At 39.5% G+C, this 21766-nt stretch overlaps 1 protein-coding gene across 10 annotated transcripts in view; it reads right to left on the bottom strand.

Moving 5' to 3' along the window:
• Positions 1 to 21766, bottom strand: part of ITSN1 (intersectin 1) — a 247056-nt gene that overhangs the window by 150241 nt on the left and 75049 nt on the right. For all 10 annotated transcript variants that reach the window (XM_064380114.1, XM_064380116.1, XM_064380120.1 and 7 more), the window contains one exon: positions 12945 to 13105. In XM_064380114.1, the coding sequence (XP_064236184.1) occupies positions 12945 to 13105 (161 nt within the window). The remainder of the gene's footprint in view (positions 1 to 12944; positions 13106 to 21766) is intronic.

The raw sequence follows: 21766 nt of genomic DNA, 5'->3' as shown, positions 1-21766 counted from the left end.
ATATCTTTTAGACGAGAGAAAAGAAGAAAAACAGATTCACATGGTCTTTTTAATTAACCTACTTGTATACCACTTTTGATGCTCTTCATTTCTTTCCATATATTAAAGTTACCACCTTTTGTCATTTCATTTCATCCTGAACATCTTCCTTTAGTATTTCTTCTAAGGTAGGTCTACTAGCAATAAATTCTCTCAGTCTTTATTTGAAAGGGTCATTATTTCACCTTCATTTTTAAATGATAGTTTTGCTGAATATAGAATTTTGGGTTGACTTTTTTTTTCTTACATTTTGAATATTCCACTGCCTTCTGGCCTCCATCGTTTTCAATTACAAGTCTGCTGTTATTAGTATCCATGCCCCCCTATCCACAATGAGTTGCTTTTCTCTTACTGCTTCCAAGGTTTTATCTCTGTGTTCAGCTTTTGTAGTTTATGTGTCTGGGTGTAGATCTCTCTGTATTTACCCTACCTGAGGTGTGTTGAGCTTTAGACTGTGTAGACTATTGCTTTTCACCAAATGTGGTAAGTATTTGGCTTTTATTCTTCAAATATTTTTTCTGTACCTTTCTCTCATGATCCTCCTTCTAAGACTCCCATGACATGCATATTGGTAAACTTGGTCTTGTTCCACAAGTCTCTGAAACTTTTTTATTTTTTTTCAATCTTTATGTTCTATGGTCTTCAGACTGAATAATTTCTATTGATTGATCTTCAGCTTCACTGACTCTGTCTTCTACTATCTTGAATCTGCTATTGAGACCCTATGGTACATTTTTCACTTTAGTTATTGAACTTTATGGGTTTTTGTTTTGTTTTGTTTTGTTTTTGAGATGGAGTTTTGCTTTTGTTGCCCAGTCTGGAGTGCAATGGCACAATCTTGGCTCACTGCAACCTCTGCCTCTCGTGTTCAAGTGATTCTCTTGCCTGAGCCTCCCAAGTAGCTAGGATTACAGGCATAAGTCACTATGTATTTTGTATTTTTAGTAGAGACGGGCTTTCTCCATGTTGGTCAGACTGGTCTCAAACTCCCGACCTCAGGTGATCTGCCCGCCTTGGCCTCCCAAAGTGCTGGGATTACAGGCTACAGTCACCGCACCTGGCCTTTGTTTTGAGACGAGACCACTCTGTTGCCCAGACTGGAGTGCAGTGGTGTGATCTTGGCTCACTGCAGCCTCTACCTCCTAGGTTCAAGCGATTCTCTTGCCTCAGCCTCCTGAGTAGCTGGGATTACAGGCCCAGCTAATTTTTGTATTTTTAGTAGAGATGGGGTTTCACCATGTTGGCTAGGCTGGTCTCCAACTCCTAACCTCAGGTGACCTGTCCACCTCAGCCTCCCAAAGAGCTGGAATTACAAGCATGCCCCTGTGCCCAGCCTTAGCTTTGAACTTTTCAAGTCAGTTATTGTACTTTTCTAGAATTTCAGTTTTCCTCTTTTTGTTATTTCTATTGTTTTTTGGAGAATGTCTATTTGTTGATTCATCTTCATGCTTTCCTTTAGTTCTTCAGTTCTTTGAACATAATTGCTGCTTTGAAGCCAACAGCTAAATCAGAGATAGTTTCTCTTGACTGCTTCTTTTCTCGAGGATGAGGCAACACTTCCCTGTAATTTTTTTAATGTCTCAAATTTAGTTGAAAATGGACATTCAGATAATATATTGTAGCTACTCTGGCTCTGATTTTCCCCATGAAGGTTGTTGTTTCTATCTTTATTTAGTAACTTGCAAGGCTAAACTGGAAAAATCTATCTTCCCATGTTGTACAGCTCCTGATGGATCTGCTCAGTTGTGTTTTTAAAAATTTTTTATTTTTAAGCCTGGCTTTTAGGGATTGCACCTGCATCTTTGTAGCACAGCAATCAGCCAATGACGGGACGGAAGTTGTGCTCAAACACCTCAAGTCAGTCAGGCTTCCTTTCTCTGCCAATCTGTCAGCACAAAAATGCATTCAAAGTTCAGACCATTTTAAAGCCTGCCCAAACTTTTATATTTCATAGGGCCTTTCTGCATATTCTCTATTCATGCATGCAGTCTGAAAGCTAATCAGGAGTTTGCAGATGACTTGGGCCCACCCTGGTCTGAGCGGCACATGTGCACAGCCTCTGCCAAGAATATACTTGCCGGTGCCAAGACCACAAGTTCAGGCTAACAGAGTTGTTGGTCCTACCTACTCCTCTGTGGCCAAAGTTGTCATTTCCACTGACAAAGTTGCTGGGCACAGGCATGAATTCCCACTCCCAAAGCAAGTAAGCCCCCTTCAATCAAAGTAGTAAGACTGCTAATATTTACAACCTGCCCCTCCATGTTGCCAAGCTGAAGTGTTGGGGGTTAGAAAAATGCCCAGGAAAGAATGCCACAGACTTGTGCTGCTCATACTGTTCATATGTGAAGCTCAGCAGCTTTTCAAGCATAAATGATTCTCAGATGTTAATATACCTTTGGTTAATTTCCAGAGCACTGAAATGGTTATTCTGTCAATTCTGTCCTGTCTTATAGCTGTCCTTGAGGGAAGAATTTGCTCAACTCAGGCATGGTTGGAAATCTCACTGCTGAAATGTCTTTTAGGTTTCCTTTAATCTATAGGCCCCTCTCCATCCTTTTCATTTCCTTTTCTGTTGAAAGACCCAGGCCATGTGACCTGTGGAGTTTCCCAGTCCGGATGTTGCTGACTACATTCTCATGGTGCAGTTCAACATTTCCCTCTATTTTCTCTATTTCCTGCAAATAGGCAGCTACGTCCAAACACTGGATCAGGCTGAGGTTGGGTCTCTTTGGCAAGACTATAGGAAGCACACAAAATGTAGCTGTCTTTTTGTGATCTTAGCAGTCATTGATGCTTAATGCATCAATGTTTAATATTTATTCAATTAATATTCAATTGATTGATGCATTAATCAATGCATTAATATTTATTCATTTATGGGGAGTTGAAAATAGTAATGTTCTAATTCTACCATGTCTTTGTCATTTATTATCTGCAATACTTTTATAAAGAGGTGCTTCTGGCCGGGCACGGTGGCTCAAGCCTGTAATCCCAGCACTTTGGGAGGCCGAGGCGGGTGGATCACAAGGTCAAGAGATCGAGACCATCCTGGTCAACATGGTGAAACCCCGTCTCTACTAATACAAAAAATTAGCTGGGCATGGTGGCGCGTGCCTGTAATCCCAGCTACTCAGGAGGCTGAGACAGGAGAATTGCCTGAACCCAGGAGGCGGAGGTTGCAGTGAGCCGAGATCGTGCCATTGCACTCCTGCCTGGGTAACAAGAGCGAAACTCCGCCTCAAAAAAAAAAAAAAAAAGAGGTGCTTCTAATGAGGATATACTAGCTGGCTATTCACTTGTACAGCCCATATAGGAAAGGCATAATAAATGCTTGATTCTTTCCCTTAGCCTGTTTTCAAGATAATGAACTAGTTTATTAAGATCTTCCTAAGGTAAGTTACTCGTGTTAAATACATATCTTATTGAGTCATAAATTTATAAATATTTATTGAGTTTTAATTCATGGCACAGTATCATTCTTGAAATTCAAACTGTCCTTTCTTTGGCCAATCAAGTCTCTTTGGGTTGGCTTCTGAGAATTTCTGATATCTTCCTACTGTTTTTTGATAGCTTCCTTGCTGACCAGTATTACAAGATGAGTCCTCCAAGCTCTTCAGGTACATTTCATATCTAGACCTGCATTCAGCCATTTCTCCAGGAAACTCTGGTTTCTTTTAGTGAGGAACAATATTTCAAGTTCGCAATCTGGGTGCTAAGGATGCTCAATGCTGATGATTGTTTCTAGTTTTTTCAGTGAACAGAACCAGGAGACAAATACATGAACAGATAGATAAAGAGAATGGGGGTGTGGTGAGAGAGGCCTTCTAAGTTCATATTAACACTTTTGATTTGAAAATTCAAATCCAAGTCTATACAGCTTTTTCTTTACATTTGATACTTTCTATTACATTTGTATCTCCTTTCTTTCATAGCAAGAATACATTTTTCAAAGATATAGAAAATGACAGAATTAGACTATTCCATAATTACTCATTTGTTTATATCACATATCTCAGACAACAGTTTCAGAATAACAATACTAATACTAATTTCTGAAAGCATTAAATCATTTTATTTTGCATGCAGTCCTGTCCCTCTTAAAGTTTTATTGTATCCATGTTGTCAGTGCATGGGAATTACATCCGATACTCTCTCCTCCTCAGCCTTCATTCAGTCTTAGGTCTACAGCTAACTATATATTTAGTGCTCACCACCAGTCCTTATGCTGACCTATCTCTGGCTGTTTGAAGCACATTCTCTAATAGATTCTTTGAGAAAGGCTCATGTTAATGTACCCTGAGTCCTTATAAATTGATAACAGTTTGTCTGTTTTTTCTACTTGAAAGTCAGTTTTTCTGGACATAAAATTCTTGGCTGAAAATTCTAAATCTTTCCCTGAAAATTCTAAATATGTTACTCCATTTTCTTCTAGCAGAAAGCACTGCTGTCGAAAAATCTGAAGATAATCTAATTCTCCCCCTTGTAAGTCATATGCTTTCTTTTTCTACATGCCTAAATACTTTTTCCTTTAACTGGAATATATCTTAGTGTTGGACTTTTCAGATTGATATTCTTGGCCACATGATATCCTTTTAAATATAGTTGAGAATCTCTTATTTTAAGAAAGTTGTCATGAATTCATTTTTATCACTTGTTGTATTCCCTTGGTCTAGCTTTCTTCCACAGGGACTCCTACTGCCCATACATTCAATCTTCTTTATCTTAAATATGTGTTAATGTTTCTCAAATTCTTTTTAAATCTTTTTCATTTACTTTTATTTATTTATTTGTTTTGGAGACAGAGTCTCACTCTATCCCCCAGGCTAGAGTGCAGTGGCGCGATCTTGGCTCACTGCAACCTCTGCCTCCCAGGTTCAAGCAATTCTCCTGCCTCAGCCTCTCGAGTAGCTGGGATTACAGGCGCCTGCCACCACGCCCAGCTAATTTTTGTATCTTTAGTAGAGATGGAGTTTCACCATGTTGGCCAGGCTGGTCTTGAACTCCTGACCTCAGGTGATCTACCCACCTCAGCCTCCTAAAGTACTGGGATTACATGTATGAACCACTGTGTCTGGCCTCATTTCCTTCTAATTTAAAATTCTTTCCTCTTTTTAACTTCTATTTTTCTTCAGTTAGTATCCCTTGTGTTGCTTCTAGTTGCATTCTCATTTCTCGAATGAATTTTTCTTTTATTTCTCATTCTTTCTGTCACCTTATTTCTGAGACTTAAAAATTCTGATTCAAGTCTTGTACCATTTTCTTGTTCTCTTTGAGCTGCTTTTAAAGTAGTGATTTACTGGTTGCTTTGACTGTCCACAGGGGTGTTATTTCTCCCTTTATTCTCCTTTTTTCTAATAATAACTTCGTGTTGTTTGACATTGCTTGACACTTTCTGCAGTGGATTTGACCTTGCTTGATACTTTCTGTTGCTCATTCTTAGGTGAGCCTTGCTTCCTAGGAATTCCAGTCTACGTCCTCCTCCCCTACTTTTTTCTGGACCTTTTCTTTCCTTTGTATCCATGTCCCTCTACTGCTCAATTTTGATTCCACTCCCAGTCATTTCTCCTGAGTACAAAGCCATGTCCCAAAAGGAAGGCTTGTTGGGCCAGTCTTGAGAGTTCATATGGGCTGGACTGCTCCAAATCTCTGAGGTCCTTTGTACTCACTCAGTAATGCAGAGAACATAACCTTTTCCCGTTTCTATTGCTGCTCTCAGACTGGTTAGTTGAAATTTCTTGCAATACCTGTTAGCTATTTTGGGGTTTTTCTATTCTCAAGTGCACCAGATACCCGAATTCTTCCCTCTTCCTCCTGCACTCTTACAAATGTACTCAATTCTGTTCTGTTTGTATTTCTTTTTTAACTAAGAGCATGTATTACTTTTATAAGATCTAAAAAATAGGGCCGGCGCGGTGGCTCACATCTGTAATCCCAGCACTTTGGGGCAGCGGCGGGTGGATCACCAGGGAAGGAGTTTGAGACCAGCCTGGCCAACATGGTGAAACCTCATCTCTACTAAAAATACAAAAATTAGCCGGGTGTGGTGGCATGTGCCTGTAATCCCAGCTACTGGGAAGACTGAGGCAGGAGAATTGCTTGAACCCAGGAGGCAGACATTGCAGTGAGCTGAGATTGCACCACTGCACTCCAGCGTGGAAGACACAGCAAGACTCCATCTCAAAAAAAAAAAGATTATTAAAAATAGTGTTGTTGAGTACAGTGGTCAACCCTGGGTAATAGAATTAATAGTAATTTTTACTTTTAAAGTCTTTTTGCATTGTTAACTTACAATTAGCATCTATTACTTATACAATAAGAAAATCAGACTACTTTCATTTTTAAAAACAATGTATATAAGACACTGAAAATCCAACAAAGAGAAGGAAAAAAAATCTAACTTGGGCTTTATTGAGTAAAAGTTTATAGTCATCTAGATGTGTGGTTTACAGTTCACATACATACTATCAAGCACATTACCACACATCTCATTTGGAATCTGATTAACTTTACATATCCACACATAGCAATATGTATCAGGTTGACCTTGTCAGTTTTAGAATTCCAAAATTTTCTAGATTATTTGATAACTATATTTTTAATATGTTTTTCTTTTAAAATATTTTTTGCTTTTTTTCTTTTGATAACTATATTGAATTATACTCCAAATCATGGTTTTTGCTTACATAAGAATGTCAAATTACTCAAGCAATAACTAAGAACAGACAGAAACAAACTAAAAAGTTTTCATGAGCTATTATTCAGACTTTCAAAAGGCTTGACACAGCATATGGCACAATCAGTTAACCTTCAAGATACTTACCCCCGCTGTGCTGCAGACTCCTAACCTAAAAGGAGGCTAACCTGAACAAGACACTGAGGAAAAAGACAACAATTTAAAAAATACTGTTTAATCACCAGACTGGTAAAAAAGACCTTTTAAGCTTCCAAATTTGTTAAAATCTTCTCTTACATAATAGTTTTTCCATTTTATGGAAACGGAAAAATTTCTTATCTATCTATCTATCTACATTAAAAAAAAAATAGAAATAGGATCTCACTATGTTGCCCAGGCTGGACTTGAATTAAAAGCCTCAAGCAATCCTCCGACCTTAGCCTCCCAAAGTGCTGTGATTATAGGTGTGAGCCACCCTGCCTGGTCTACTGTGCTTTAAAAAGCCACTGCAAAAAGACTATCATCCTTTTGACAACTGACTACCTTTTCTGAATGAATAACTTTCTAAATAAATATATCTACCAGAAACTGTATTATGGCTGCCATCACCTCTTACTGTACTAAGTCTTCATTCTTGGAATTCTCTCCCCTCTTCCAAGTCTCCAATCAGGCTTTTGACCATATCACTCTACTGAAACTGCTTGTCAAGGTCACTGACAAGCTCATTATATGAAATCTAATCACCACTGTTTTGCCATATTCTTACTCAATCTCTCAAAAGCAGTTCAAACAATGGAGCACTCTCTCCTTCTTGGAACACTTTTTCTTGGAAGTAGAACTATAATCTTCTGCCATTTCACTTTTGTTAGTTTGGTTTCTGGCTTCTTCCCTTTTGCCTGGCCTTTAAATGTCACATCACACCAAGGCCTGGGTCTACACCATCTGCTCCTTATAGCTAAGCTTCCCCCTAAGATATCCTCTCCATATCCAAACAGCCCTGGAGCCGATTGATCCTTCCTCTGAGCTCCAGTCATCCCTGTCTCCTTAACATCCCAATTTGGAAATCTACTAGAATGCTCAAAATCACCAAAATGCTTAATTTCTCCTCTAAAGCCATTCCTCTTCCTGTTATTTCCATCTCAGTATGCAGTTATACCATCCATCTAGTTATTCATGCGAAAAGCCTTAATTCTCTTTTTTCATTTCTTATTTCCAATCTACTGACAAGTCCTTTTTACTTTTTCTCCAAAATATAGGCTATAATGAATCTAATCTATCCTCCACATTGATTTTTCACCACCAGATATAAATCACCATTACTTCTTGCCCATGGCAAAAGCTTCCTAACTGATCTCCAGGATTCCATTCTTGTGCCCCTGCATTCCAGTCTTCAGATAACACAGACTAAGTCCTATCAACCATGTCACTCTTCTGCTTAAACAAACTGTTGCTTGCTTGCTTTCTTTTCCTTATGGTCTACCCATGCTTCAGCTACAATGCCCCTCGCACACCTTCCAAACCCCAAGCTAGTTTTTGCCTTAGGACCTTTGCAATGGCAGTTCCTTTAGCCTGGAAAGCCTCTCCCCTAGGTCTTCACGTGGCTCTCATCATCTACATCAGATCAGTCATCTGCTCAAATAATTCTTCCTTGGCCATCCTGTTCCACTGCTCGCTCTTGCTCTCGCTCTCTCTCCCCCTCCCTCCCTCTCCCTCTCTCCCTCTCTCTCTCTCCTATTACCCTGTTTTAATGAACTGATTGCACTTATTCTTACCTAAAAGTGTTTATTTCCTTGCTCCCTACAATTTGAAAATAAGATCCACAAAGAATAATCACTTGAACCCGGGAGGTGAAGGTTGCAGTGAGCCAAGACTGCACCACTGCACTCCAGCCTGTGCAATAGGAGTGAGACTGCATCTCAAAAATAAATAAATAAATAAAAAGAATGTCTGGCATGGTGGCTCATGCCTATAATCCCAGTACTTTAGGAGGCTGAGGAGAGTGGATCACAAGGTCAGAAAATCGGGCCCATCCTAGCTAACATGGTGAAACCCTGTATCTACTAAAAATACAAAAAAAGCCAGGCATGGTGGCACACACCTGTAGTCCCAGCTACTCGGGAGGCTGAGGCAGGAGAATCACTTGAACCTGGGAGGCAGACGTTGCTGTGAGCCAGTATCGGCCACTGCGTTCCAGCCTGGGCGACAGAGCAAGACCATCTCAAAAAAAAAAGAAAGAAAGAAAAGAAAGTAACATCCACCACAATGGTAGGAACCATGAGGTTTTGCTGGCCAACATGTTCCAGCAACTAGAACACACAGTAGGGGCTTACAAAACACCAGTTTAATCCAATAAAACCATGTACTCTGGCAAAACAAAAACCAAGCAAAAGAAAAATAGACTCCTCCTGTATAAGTTGGGTCCAGAACCAAAGAAGAATTATGCTGAATGCAAACACACTGGTGAAAGAAGGTATCACGTCTACTCACAGAATTTCCTGGAATAGAAAATTCTACTTTCTGGGTGCCCTTAGGCAAGTCACAGTATCACTGCACCCCATTTCTCTCTCTTCTCTATAGGGGAGTTGAACAAAATCATTGTTCAGAGCCCAGTCTGAGCCTTAATTCTACAGTGTTAACAACTACATTAAAAAATAGGTGAGACTGTGGCTTATGCTGTATTCTCAGCACTTTGGGAAGCCAAGATGGGAGGATTACTTGAGATTAGAAGTTTGAGGCCAGTATGGGCAACACAGCAAGACTGTATCTACAAAAAAAATTTTTTTAATTAGTTCAGTATGGTGGCACATGACTGTAGTTCCAGCTACACAGGAGGCTGAAGCAGAAGGAACGCTTGAGCCTAGGAGTTGGAGGTTGTAGTGAGCTATGATCATGCTACTGCACTCCAGTCTGGGCAACAGAGTAAGACCTGTCGCAAAACAAAACCAAACCCATGCACTCAAGGAACCCTGCAAGAGTGACACGCCATGTTACCCAGTTGGTTTGGTGATAATAAAGTCAGGGAGACGGTAATTTTAAAAAACCTAAAGCCTTTAGATAAACTGTAGCTTTGGACAGGTTCTACCTCCTTTGTTACAAATAAAGCCTTAAGCAAAATGTTTAATTTCTTAGAATCCCAGTTCCCTCATTTATATAACGGGGCTAATAAATTCTGCATACATTTTAGGGATATCATTGTGATCAAATAAAATATTGTATGTGAAGGCACATACTATATATAAGGGCGAGGAAATGCAGAGTCAAGTTTTTGTTTTGTTTTTTGAGATAGGGTCTGGCTCTGTCACCCAGGCTGGCACAATCTCAGTGGCACAATCTCAGCTCACTGCAATCTCCACCTCTTGGGCTCAAGCCATCCTCCTGTCCCAGTCTTCTAAGCAGCTAGGACTACAGGTGAACACCACCATACCCGGCTAATTTTTGTATTTTTTGTAGAGATGGGGTTTTGCCATGTTGCCCAGGTTGGTCTCAAACTCTGTAACTCGCGATCTGCCCACCTTGGTCTCTCAAAGGGCTGAGATTACAGGTGTGAGCCACTGCACCTGACCAATAATTTTAAATATTAATGAGAAAACAGGCTGAGTGTGGTAGCTCATGACTGTAATCCCAGCACTTTGGGAGGCTGAAGCAGGTGGATCACCTGAGGTCACGAGTTCAAGACCAGCCTGACCAACATAGTGAAACACTATCTCTACTAAAAATACAAAAATTAGCTGGGTGCGGTGGCATGCGCCTGAAGTCCCAGCTACTCGGGAGGCTGAGACAGGAGAATTGCTTGAACCCCAGGAGGTGGAGGTTGCACTGAGCCGAGATCATGTCACTGTACTCCAGCCTGGCAACTGAGCAAGACTCTGTCACAAGAAAAAAATTATAACAATAGTAATAAATTATTTTATTCTCAAATGGCTGAATGAACTATAAAAAATATATGTATATTGCCCTAGACTGAGCTAAGAGGTGGAACTAGCAAACATTAGCAAAGACTAGATCTTTGAGTAAACTTGGGCAAACTTGATCAGGATCATGTACTAGTAACTTCTCCTATGTCCTGATATCCTTCATAGTTTAGCCTCTTCAAAATCATTTATGGAGAACATCGATGTGATGAGAACGAGGTGAGGAAAGACAGGGAGAAGTCTAGGGGAAGCGCAATGGGCTGCTTGGCAGAGTATTAGAGCAGAAATCCTGGCAGATTTCCCTTCCTAACAGTAGCAGGTTACTTAATGACTGTCAAACCTTCTCAGCAGGAAGGTCACAACCTCCTGAAACTAAATCAGCAATAGCTCCATAGTTGGCATTCTGACGGCAGAATGGAATAAGAGGAAATAAATTAAATGTTATAGGAAAAATTACTGACCCCCAGGTTTGAGAGAAAAAGAGGAAATGGGATGCCTCCAGTCCTCTGACCTTTTTTCCACTATGAGATTTCTTCTTGCAGCATTGGAAGAAAGCCAATAGAAAACCAAACACAGTTTTTTTTGTTTTGGTTTTTTTAAGACAGGGTATCACTTTGTCACCCAGGCTGGGATGCAGTAGTGTGATCCTGGCTCACTGCATGTTTGACTTCTTGTGCTCAAGTGATCCTGCAGCCTCAGCTTCCCAAGTAGCTGGAACTATAGGCACACGCCGCATTGCCTGGTTAATTTTTAAATTTTCAATAGAGACAAGAACTTGTTATGTTGCCAAGCTGGTCTCTGACACCTGGGCTCAAGCAATCCTCCTGCCTTGGCCTCCCAAAGTGTTAGGATTACAGGCATGAGCCACTATGTTCAGCCCCAAACACCCTTTAGCTGTTTTAACACCTGGGTCCTGACCAAAGATTGGCTAGAGGCCTTCAAGGATTCAGAACAAGTTCCACTTAAATTAGCTGGTTAACTAAAGGCTAAACACTGTGAGCACACACTGGACAAGATAAACAACGGCGCCAGCCATGTGGAGGCTGCTGCAGTGTTCACATCTGCTCTTCCCTACCTTTGCTAACACATGGATTTTTCTTTCTTTTCTCAAACCACAATTGGCCTCAAGATCTTCCCAAAACCTTTTCCCTTACAAAAACCAGCCTTGTGCCTAAATCTTACTCAAAGAAAGGCAATACATTGTTTTTAATAGGAAACCTAATAAGTAAAACCAGAGTATTTCTGTATCTTAGCTTATCACAGTACCTGAGATACCCTGAATTACTATTGACTGCCCCCTCCCAAATCTATTTCACTTTATCATTTATCACCAGCTGTCTGAGGATGAAGAGAGGAAAAGAAACTCTAGCCACAATTTTCATGTTTTGTTTTAAACTGTTAAAGAACCTCCCCATGAATCAGACATCAGATTTGATTACTGTGATGTCCAAATCAACCTAAATAATTAAAGTCCAGAATGAGAACAGAAATCAGAACTGTTGATCTTAGTCAACTAATTGACCAATTAACTTATTTAAAAAAATACCTGTTTGAAAGATAATTTTTTATGGAATTATATTTGTTTGTTTGTTTGAGACGGAGTCTTGCTCTGTCGCCCAGGCTGGAGTACAGTGATGCGATCTCGGCTTAGGGCAACCTCCATCTCCCGGGTTCGAGTGATTCTCCCGCCTCAGCCTCCTGAGTATCTGGGACACACACCACCATACCCAGCTAATTTTTTATATTTAGTAGAGATGGGGTTTCGCCATGTCGGCGAAAGTGCTGGGATTACAGGCATGAGCCACCATGCCCGGCTGGAATTACGTTTTTAATCAGGATTTATTTTTTTCTCTATTCCATTTTGTTCTAAGAAAGAATTTAATGTGGCCAAGTGACTCAATACTGTGATTCAAAATACATATTTCTAGATACCATAATCCAAAGAAATTGTTTATGCACAAGGAGAAACAGACATTATGGAAACCGAAAACCAAAAGGAAGTATGCAACAACCTGAAAGATCAACAGAAGACCAAAAAAAAAAAAAACCCAGAAGCTACAGCAGCGGACTGCAAGCTTGTTCCTTTTCCCCTGACTGACAGCCTGCACCTCTGCTTTCATTTTGATTACTTTACATCCTAGGGTTCAAATGTGAACATGCTCCTTCTCCTCAGCACTATCTTCCTGCACAGGGCCATCATTTTTTCTGACAGAATTACCTCCTAGAATTTCAGAATGTTATAAACTACGAGGGGAAAAAAAGGAAAACATTTCTTTTTAAAATATACAAAATGCACAAAATCAATTCATTTTCAGACTTACCAAATGCTGGTGCACTAGAAATAGCAACTGGTTGCTGTTTCATGACAGGGGGAAGTGCAGAGGGTAGCTGATATCCTTGTAGCTTGAGTTTGATAAGTTTCATAGCTATGGAAAACTCCACTTGATCCATTCTTCCATCATTATTCATGTCAGCTAGTGCCCTGCAAACCGACAGCATGGCCTGAGAACAACAGTGACCATAAAAGAACCCTTCCAAAACTACCACTCCCACCAACACGAAAACAAAATAATTAGCACCCTTACCCCTAGGGAGAACAACAGAAAACATTAACTGTTTACCAAGCTTGGGAAATAGCCTGTAAATACTGGCAAAGTTTTATATAAACATAAAATATCTTTCACTCTGTCACTTTACCAGGTAAATTTCAGCCCCAGTGTAAGGATTTGTTCTGTAGATATCAAAAGGGTTTTCTTTCTGAAGTGATGAAAACATTCTACAATTAGATGATAGTGACTGTTGCACAACTCTGAATAAACTAAAACCAATGAATTTGACACTTTAAATGAGTAAATTTTATTATATGAATTCTTTCACAATAAAGCTATTAGAAAAGAAAAAAGATTTAGAAACAGAGAATGTTACTGCTAGAGATACTTAGATTGCAATAACTTCTCTGTGGAGTTCTGCAAACCTCAACATGGGAACATGACATGACCTACCTATGCTATGCTAGGGTTACTAAACTATAATGCTACTATACCTCTAAAGCTCTTGAAACTAACTTTTCTTTAGAATCGTGCCCCATATCACTCAACAATATTGTAACTCAGCTTACAAAACGTGTTTGCTATTTGAAATGGTACTCAAATATACATGGTCCAAGTATAACCTGTAATGAGCTTTAATGTAAAGTATTTTCTCTCAAAGAAGAGTAAGCAAAAGGACTCACTTCTCGGTCTTTTGGCTAAGATCAAGTGTAGAAGGCCAAGCAAAAGGAATGAAAGTTTGTCCTTGTAAATGGAAACGACATTATGCCAAACTGTGCATATTCATGATTTAATCTCTTCTGCATAAAAAAGGTTTATTCAGATTTTATTTCTTTTAATCTAGATATTAAAAGCATAAGGATTTATTTTTTTAAACCAATGTTACAAAAAATGTATTTGAAAGATCTAAAGACAACAGTTCATTTAAAATATCATGACTAGCCATCTTTTAGACTGAGCCATATCCAGATAGTGTTCACAAAAAAAATTAAGTTACACAGAAATTCATCATGCACAGCCGGAGTTAAAAAAAGAAAACGTGAGGGTGGGCAGGGGAATAGCAAAAAAAAAAAAAAAAAAAAAAAAGAAAAGAAAAAGAAAAAAGAAAGAATGAATGAAAGAAAACCTGACACAATAAAAAGCATGGCATAAGACAAAGATAAAAAATCTCTAAAAGTGATCAAGACTGTAAAAGTTGGCACAATCATTTCAGAAAATAAAGATCATAAAGCAGGAAATGAAGCCCTGTGGTTCCAGAAACCTCCTTTTTGCCTGCTAGGAGTCCTTCACTCTTCTGTAGTCAAGGGCCCTTCAGCAAACCACACCAGTGGAAACTGAATTCCTCTCACTACTTGTGAACCTGAGCATCACTTTTCTATATTTCGTTGTCATTTGAATTTCCATGTCTATGAACAGTTTATTCAAATCCTTTGCCAAATTTTCTATATACTGTATGTCTTTTTGTTGTCAGTTTATATGTGTATCACATATAAACTCACAGTGTATGACAAATTAACTGTTTATCTGCTGATGGCCGAAAGATTTTTAAAAATTCATTTTGTTGATTTATGTATATTTACAGCATAGAAATTCTAAATTTTCATATGTAAAATATTTCTTTTATCATATGATCAGAAGGTTTTCAGTCCTTGATTTTCTAACATTGTATTATTTTATTACATTTTAATCCTTAAACCAATAATTGTGTGGGATGGGGGAATTATCCCAGGGTTCAACCATATTTCTTCTACATGTATTCCTAGCTTTTCCAGTAATATTTTTTAATTAATCCATCTTCTTGTCACAGAACTAAAATAAATTTTTATCATGTATTAAATGTTCACATGAAGTGGGAATTATTTCTGGATTACCTGTTCTGACTGATGATTTCCAGGTCAACATTACAATGATCTGATTTATACTGGCTCTCTGGTATACTGTAATCTGGGAAGGTCTGGGAAGGTTTTTTTTTTCTTGGTTATTCACGGATGTTTATTTTCCTATGAACTTTCAGATCATTTTATCTATTATACAAACAGTTCTAACCGGGATCCTAAAACTGCCCCAGAAGAGGATTTTGGGAGAGTTGATTAAACCGAAAATGGTTTTGCAGCAATAATTTACCCAATCAAAGAAAAGAGAATCTTTCCATTTGTTCAAATATACTAATATTTCCTTTAATAAAATTGTATCCCTTTTTTCATATAAGTAATAAACTTTTCTTGCTAAATGTATTCTGAAGAATTTTATCATTTTTGCCAGAATTTTAGATGAAACATTCCCCATTTCCATTTTTTAGGTGCTTATTTCAAGCACAGAGAGCATTTTTTATTTCAAAAAATTATTTAGGCTGTATTTAGTTATCCTACTAGACTCCTAGGAGTCTTACTAATTTTTAAAACTAAAATCGCTTGGGTTTACTAAGTATACAATCACATAACTAGAAAAAAATGAACATTATCTTTCTTTTCCAATATGTAAAGCAATCTTTTTTTTTTTTTTAGACAGCCTCCCTCTGTCATCAAGGCTGGAAGGCAGTGGCTCAATCTCCACTATACTGCAACCTCTACCTCTGGGTTCAAGTGATTCTCCTGCCTCAGCCTCCAGAGTAGCTGACATTATAGGTGCCCACCACCACACCCAGCTAATTTTTGTATTTTTAGTACAGATGAGGTTTCACCATGTTGACCAGGCTGGTCTCCAGCTCCTGACCTTATGATCTGCCCGCCTTGGCCTCCCAAAGTGCTGGGATTACAGGTGTGAGCCACCACACCCGGCTAGGCCAATCTTTTTTATTGGTCTTATTGCCTTTAAGACATTACTGAATGCCTTCTTGCTCAGTTCTGAGTTTAAATGAAATAGATTTACTAGAATTAATAGTTTAATAGATTTCATTGTTTTGAATGACATCCAGTAGTGATTTCTGGAAAGTAATGTAAACTAAAAACAAAATTCCAAGCCCCCCAAACATCTGAATGGACCCCTCATCTCAGCCAAAGGCATCCCAACATTAACATAAAAATCTAGTTTACACCATGATGTGAAGAGGGAGTCGTACATGCCTCATTATACCCTCCTCTCTTTGGGAATTCAGGCCCAGCTGACCAGCATCAGGATTAACACAGACCTTAAGAATGATAAAACAGGCTCTTAAAGTCTGATAAGAAACATTTACAATCTACTTTTTCTGAAGTCTACTACCTGGAGGCTTCAACCACATGACAAAACTTTGTTCTCCAAAATCGCTTATGATAACCCAGACATTTCTTTCTATTGAATCCAGCTCTTCAGATAGTAACTCTTTCAGGCAATGGCTCATGCGTGTAATCCCAGCACTTTGGGAGGCCGAGGCAGATCACTGGAGATTGGGAGTTCGAGACCAGCCTGACCAACATGGAGAAACTCCGACTCTACTAAAAATACATAACTTAGCCAGGTGTAGTGGTGCATGCCTATACTCCCAGCTACTCAGGAGGCTGAGGCAGGAAAATCACTTCAACCTGGTACGCAGAGGTTGCAGTGAGCCGAGATCGAGTCATTGCACTCCAGCCCAGGCAACAAGAGCAAAACTCCATCTCAAAAGTAAAAAATAAAAAAACACACACAAAAAAAACAAAAAATTCTTTCAATGAAATGCTAATCAAAAAATCTTGAATCCACCTATGACCTGGAAGCCTCTGCTTCCAAGTGTCCCATTGTTCCAGACCAAAATAATGTACATTTTACATGTATTGATTGATGTTTTATGCCTCCTTAAAATGTATGAAACCACATTGTATACCGACCACCCTGGGCAAATGTTCTCAAGATCTCCTGAGGGCTGTGTTACAGGCTATTGGTCATTCACAGTTGGCTCAGAATAAAGCTTTTCAAGTATTTTACAGTTTGACTCTTTTCATTAATAGCAATCTCACATATTTAAGTAGTTTCTACTTATTAGAAATGGTTACTGTATTTTTCATCAGGTGCCTAATCTGTAATTGCCAATCTGATTACAAGTTTTCTGCTTCCTTTTAGATGGGGAAATAATGACTAGTGTTGATAGAATTTCTACATTCTGAACCAATTTTGCACCTTTGGCGTAAAGTTGGTCATGGTGTATTCTTTTCATATATTGTGGAATTCTATTTGCTAAGATTTTTATTTTTTATTTTTTGTATCTATGTTCATAATTGAAACTGGTTTCTGGTTGCTTTATTTTCATACTACCTTTCAGGTTTTACAAAGGAAATTAAATAAAATGAAACAATGAACTTCCTTCTTTTGCTAAGTATTTTTTCAAAGATACTCAATTATTTAAAATGGTTTGGCGGGGAGAGTTCCCATTAATCAAAATCAACATCAACATGCATACTAAAATCAATCAGTCAGGCAGATGCCCACCCCCTATTCCCCACACCACTGCCCAATATGGTCTCTGGTGAGAAACAGGAATATCCAATGTGGTATAATGAGAAGATTATCGGAGAAGACTTTAGGTAATGGCTTAATTAGACTCTAAAGGCTTCCTACAGAAGTGTTTCCATGGGTGAGAAGAAACGTAATCATGAGGTTCTAGGGACTTGACTTTAAACCACACACCACAATCCCAACATTTAGCTGAGAATGTCATGATACTCAGAAAATGCTTTTCTCAATTAACATTATGGAAATATGGCAGTTACAGTCGGGCGTGGTGGCTCACGTCTGTAATTCCCAGTACTTTGGGAAGCTGAGGCAGGTGGATCATGAGGTCAGGAGATTGAGACCATCCTGGCTAACATGGTGAAACCCCATCTCTACTGAATATACAAAAAATTAGCCAGACATGGATGTGGTGGCTCACACCTGTAATCCTAGCACTTTCAGAGGCTGAGGTGGGTGGATCACCTGAGGTCAAGAGTTTGAGACCAACCTGACCAACATGGTGAAACCCTGTCTCTACTAAAAATACAAAAATTAGCTGGGCTTGGTAGTGGGCACCTGTAATCCCACTTACTCAAGGGGCTGAGGCAGAAGAATCGCTTGGACCTGGGAGACAGAGGTGGTGGTGAGGCAAGATTGCAGTAAACCCAGATTGTGCCACTGCCTAGCCTGGGTGACAGAGCGAGACTTTGTCTCCAAAAAAAAATTAATCCAGCTGCTGTTTGGAGACTAGAGTCTACAGGGGCAAATGTGAAAGAGAGAATCCAGTCCAGATACTTGAACAGTGGGCCTAAGTGAGATGACAGGTTAGGATAGTAGCAGTAGAGACAGAAAGAAGTGTCCAGATTGGGGGTAAAGTCTGTAAATGAAGTCATGCTGATGGACTGGGTGTGCAGGGTGAAGAAAAGAGAGAAATCAAGTGTAGTGTCCAGGTGTTGGTTTGGGGAGCCAGATAGACAGTTGCCATCTTAGTTCAATGCCATGAACTTGAGATGATAAAGACTCAGGAATGAGGGATGGAGGAGAGGGGATCAAGAGTCCAGGATGTCTTATTCTTTTTTTTTTTTTTGTATGAGTTTAGCAAATTGATCTTGTTGGGACTGAAGGCCCTTCTGACACATACTCAGAAGTGTCTTAAGAGAGTACAAACTATTAATATATGGCTATTTGCCCTGACCCACCCATTCTGAACCAGATCATAGAGTTGATCTAATCCTTGCCTTCATGTATCTGGCTCCCTTATTTCCTCTCAGGGCCCATTTCCAGTTAGTGTTCACTCACTCCCCCTTTTCTTTCCAATTCTGCAGCCCCTCCATCTCAGATTTCAAAGCCCTCATCCAGTCTCTTTCCCGCTGTCTCTTTTTCCTTCCTGTATCTTCTGGCTCCTATCTATTCCCTCTGCTTTTATTCTCCTCCCTTCCACTTCAATTGCCAAAAGGATATCTGCCAACCTCCTTCCAGCTCCTTATTAATAAGACAATTTCTAGGAAGATGTATCATCTTTGGCCATGGTTATAATTTGGCATTATACACACTGACTTGACTCCATCCTCTGAGAATTCAGATTTTCTTATATTAATTGGAAGTCAGCTAGGAGAGACAAGAAGTCCCCAAAGCATTAACAGATTACAGTTTAAAAGCTCACAAATTAGTTAACTGGAATACAGTTTCAAACATAATAAAGGTTTCTAACATACACTGCCATCCATCAGTTCATATCACTCAAATATTTGAAACAAAGTCCAGAATAAAGTAAGTAAAGCTCAGAGACAGAAACTAGACGTAGTTCCCAATTCTCAATCCAAACTTCTCTTCTTTGCTGGGTGCAGTGGCTAATGCCTATAATCCCAGCATTCTGGGAGACTGAGGCGGGCAGACTGCTTGAGTCTAGGAGTTCAAGACCAGCCTCTGGGCAACATGGCAAAACCCCATCTCTACGTAAAAAAAATTAGCTGGGTGTAGTGGTGCATGCCAGTAGTGTTCGCTACTCAGGAGGGTGAGGTGGGAGGATTGTTTGAGCCCAGAAGGTTGAGGCTGCAGTGAGTTATGATCACGCCGCTGCACTCCAGCCTGGGTGACACAGTAAGACCCTGTCTCAAAAACAAATGAAAAATTATCTTCTTTCCCAGATGACTGACACAGGACTGCCTAAAACTTCAGAGTCAAACCCATTCCTCTATCTACCAAAAGGAGTAAGGACTTACCCTGAGACCCTACCCGAAAAATCACAAACACGAGATTAGCATGGGGGTTACAGGGGGCTGCTTCTTTAGATCAGCTATTCTTACTTGAAATTTTAAAAACCTAGGCTTGGCCAGATGCGGTGGCTCATACCTGTAATCCCAGTACTTTGGGAGGCTGAGGCAGACAGAACACTTGAGGTCAGGAGTTCAAGACCAGCCTGGTCAACATGGTGAAACCCCATCTCTACTAAAAATACAAAAATTAGGTGGGCGTGGTGGTGGGTGCCTGTAATCCCAGCTACTTGGGAGGCCGAGGCAGGAGAATCACTTGAACCTGGGAGGCAGAGGTTGCAGTGAGCCGAGATAGTGCCACTGTACTCCAGCCTGGGTGACAGAGCAAGACTCTGTCTCAAAACAAACAAACAAAACAAAAAACAAAAAAAACCCTAGGCTTTAAGAGACCAAGTACTGCCTAGGGTTACTATGTGAATAAGTATCAATCAGCTCAGTTGAAAGACAGATCTTGCTAAACTCATACTTTGCACTGCATTATCCCATCATCTGGGCAGGCTATCAGTGAGTGGTTCATGAAATTTCCAATGACTTTTCAAAGATATTTCTTTTGGGAAAAGAGACTTATGACATTTTTTGATAGTAAAATATAACATCACAAACTTATTTAGCAAAATATCAGAAGAAAATCAAAGACAAAAAAAATACTTTTTTGATTCAATCTAAGACTGCCAAATTACCATCTTTAATAAAAATGGTCACTGTAAAAACCTGACTTTGGGCCACTCAGGTAAAAATAGTTTAGAAAGTTAAGACAACTACAACTGTTTTTAGAAAAGTTAAGACAATTGTTTTTACTTTTTAGAGACAGGATCTTGCTCTGTCACCCAGGCTAGAAGGCACAATCATAGCTGACTGCAGCCTCCAACTCCAGGGCTCAAGCCATCTTCCCACTTCAGCCTGCCTAGCAGCTAAGACTACAGGCATGCACCACCATGCCTGACTAACTCAAAATAATTATTTTTTGTAAAGATGAGGGCTCGTTATGTTGCCCAGGTTGGTCTGAAACACCTGGGCTCAAGTGATCCTTCTACCTTGGCCTCCCAAAGAGCTGAGATTACACCCAGCCAAATGTTACTTTTTTCAGTTAAGACAGTTGTCATTTCCAGGCATGGTGGCCATACCTATAATCCCAGCACTTTGGGAGGTAAGGCAGGAGGATGGCTTGAGTCCAGGAGTTCGAGACCAGCATGGGCAACATAGCAAGATCCCATCTCTTAACAGTCCCTGGCCTGCAGTAGAAATCTGATAGATAATTTTTTAATGTTTAAAGAATAAATGAATTTTCAAAAATTGGGAATACAACATAAAAGCATAATCCAGTGGAGGAAGTGAAATATGGGAAAGAAGGTTCCAGTGAGAGGTCCTGATGGTGTGAAACATGATCATGTATGAGATGCAAAACAGAAGAAGCTTGCTACAACTCACACAGGTGCCACAGGTCTCTTGCATCTAAAACTTTGACATTTAATTGATAGAACAGCACTTCTGTGCTCACTTGTGCATGACTTCTTACTTGTGGGTTGTTTCTCCATCTGAGACTTTTACTTTACTTAAAATATAATTCCAAAACCGCTTGGCTATCTGATTTTTCTAGCTCTAAGAGATCAGAAGTTAGAATCAGAATGGCTTCATAGGAGCAAGCACACTAGATTTAAAGAGACAGTCTAACAGCCAATATGCTGACAACCAGGAAAAAGAAAATAAAGCAGACACCCAAAAAAAGCACAGGGATCTGGTATCATTTCATTTCATTTCAAATATATCCAAATACACATACACACACACACACACATATATATCCCATGAAAGTTCTGCTATTTCAGGACAGAGTACTGATTTTCATGATGACGTTTCATCAAGAAAAGCTTAGATTGTGTTCTGTAGACTCTGCTTAAAAGAAACAAAAAGCTCTATCAACCTTTATTAATTCCC

This window comes from Aotus nancymaae, unplaced genomic scaffold, assembly GCF_030222135.1.
Source record: "Aotus nancymaae isolate 86718 unplaced genomic scaffold, 86718_ANA_hifiasm-v0.15.2.pri h1tg000022l_1, whole genome shotgun sequence".
NCBI classification, from domain to species: domain Eukaryota; kingdom Metazoa; phylum Chordata; class Mammalia; order Primates; family Aotidae; genus Aotus; species Aotus nancymaae.
The sequence above is the reverse complement of the archived record's forward strand: the minus strand, read 5'-3'. Positions and strand labels throughout refer to the sequence as shown.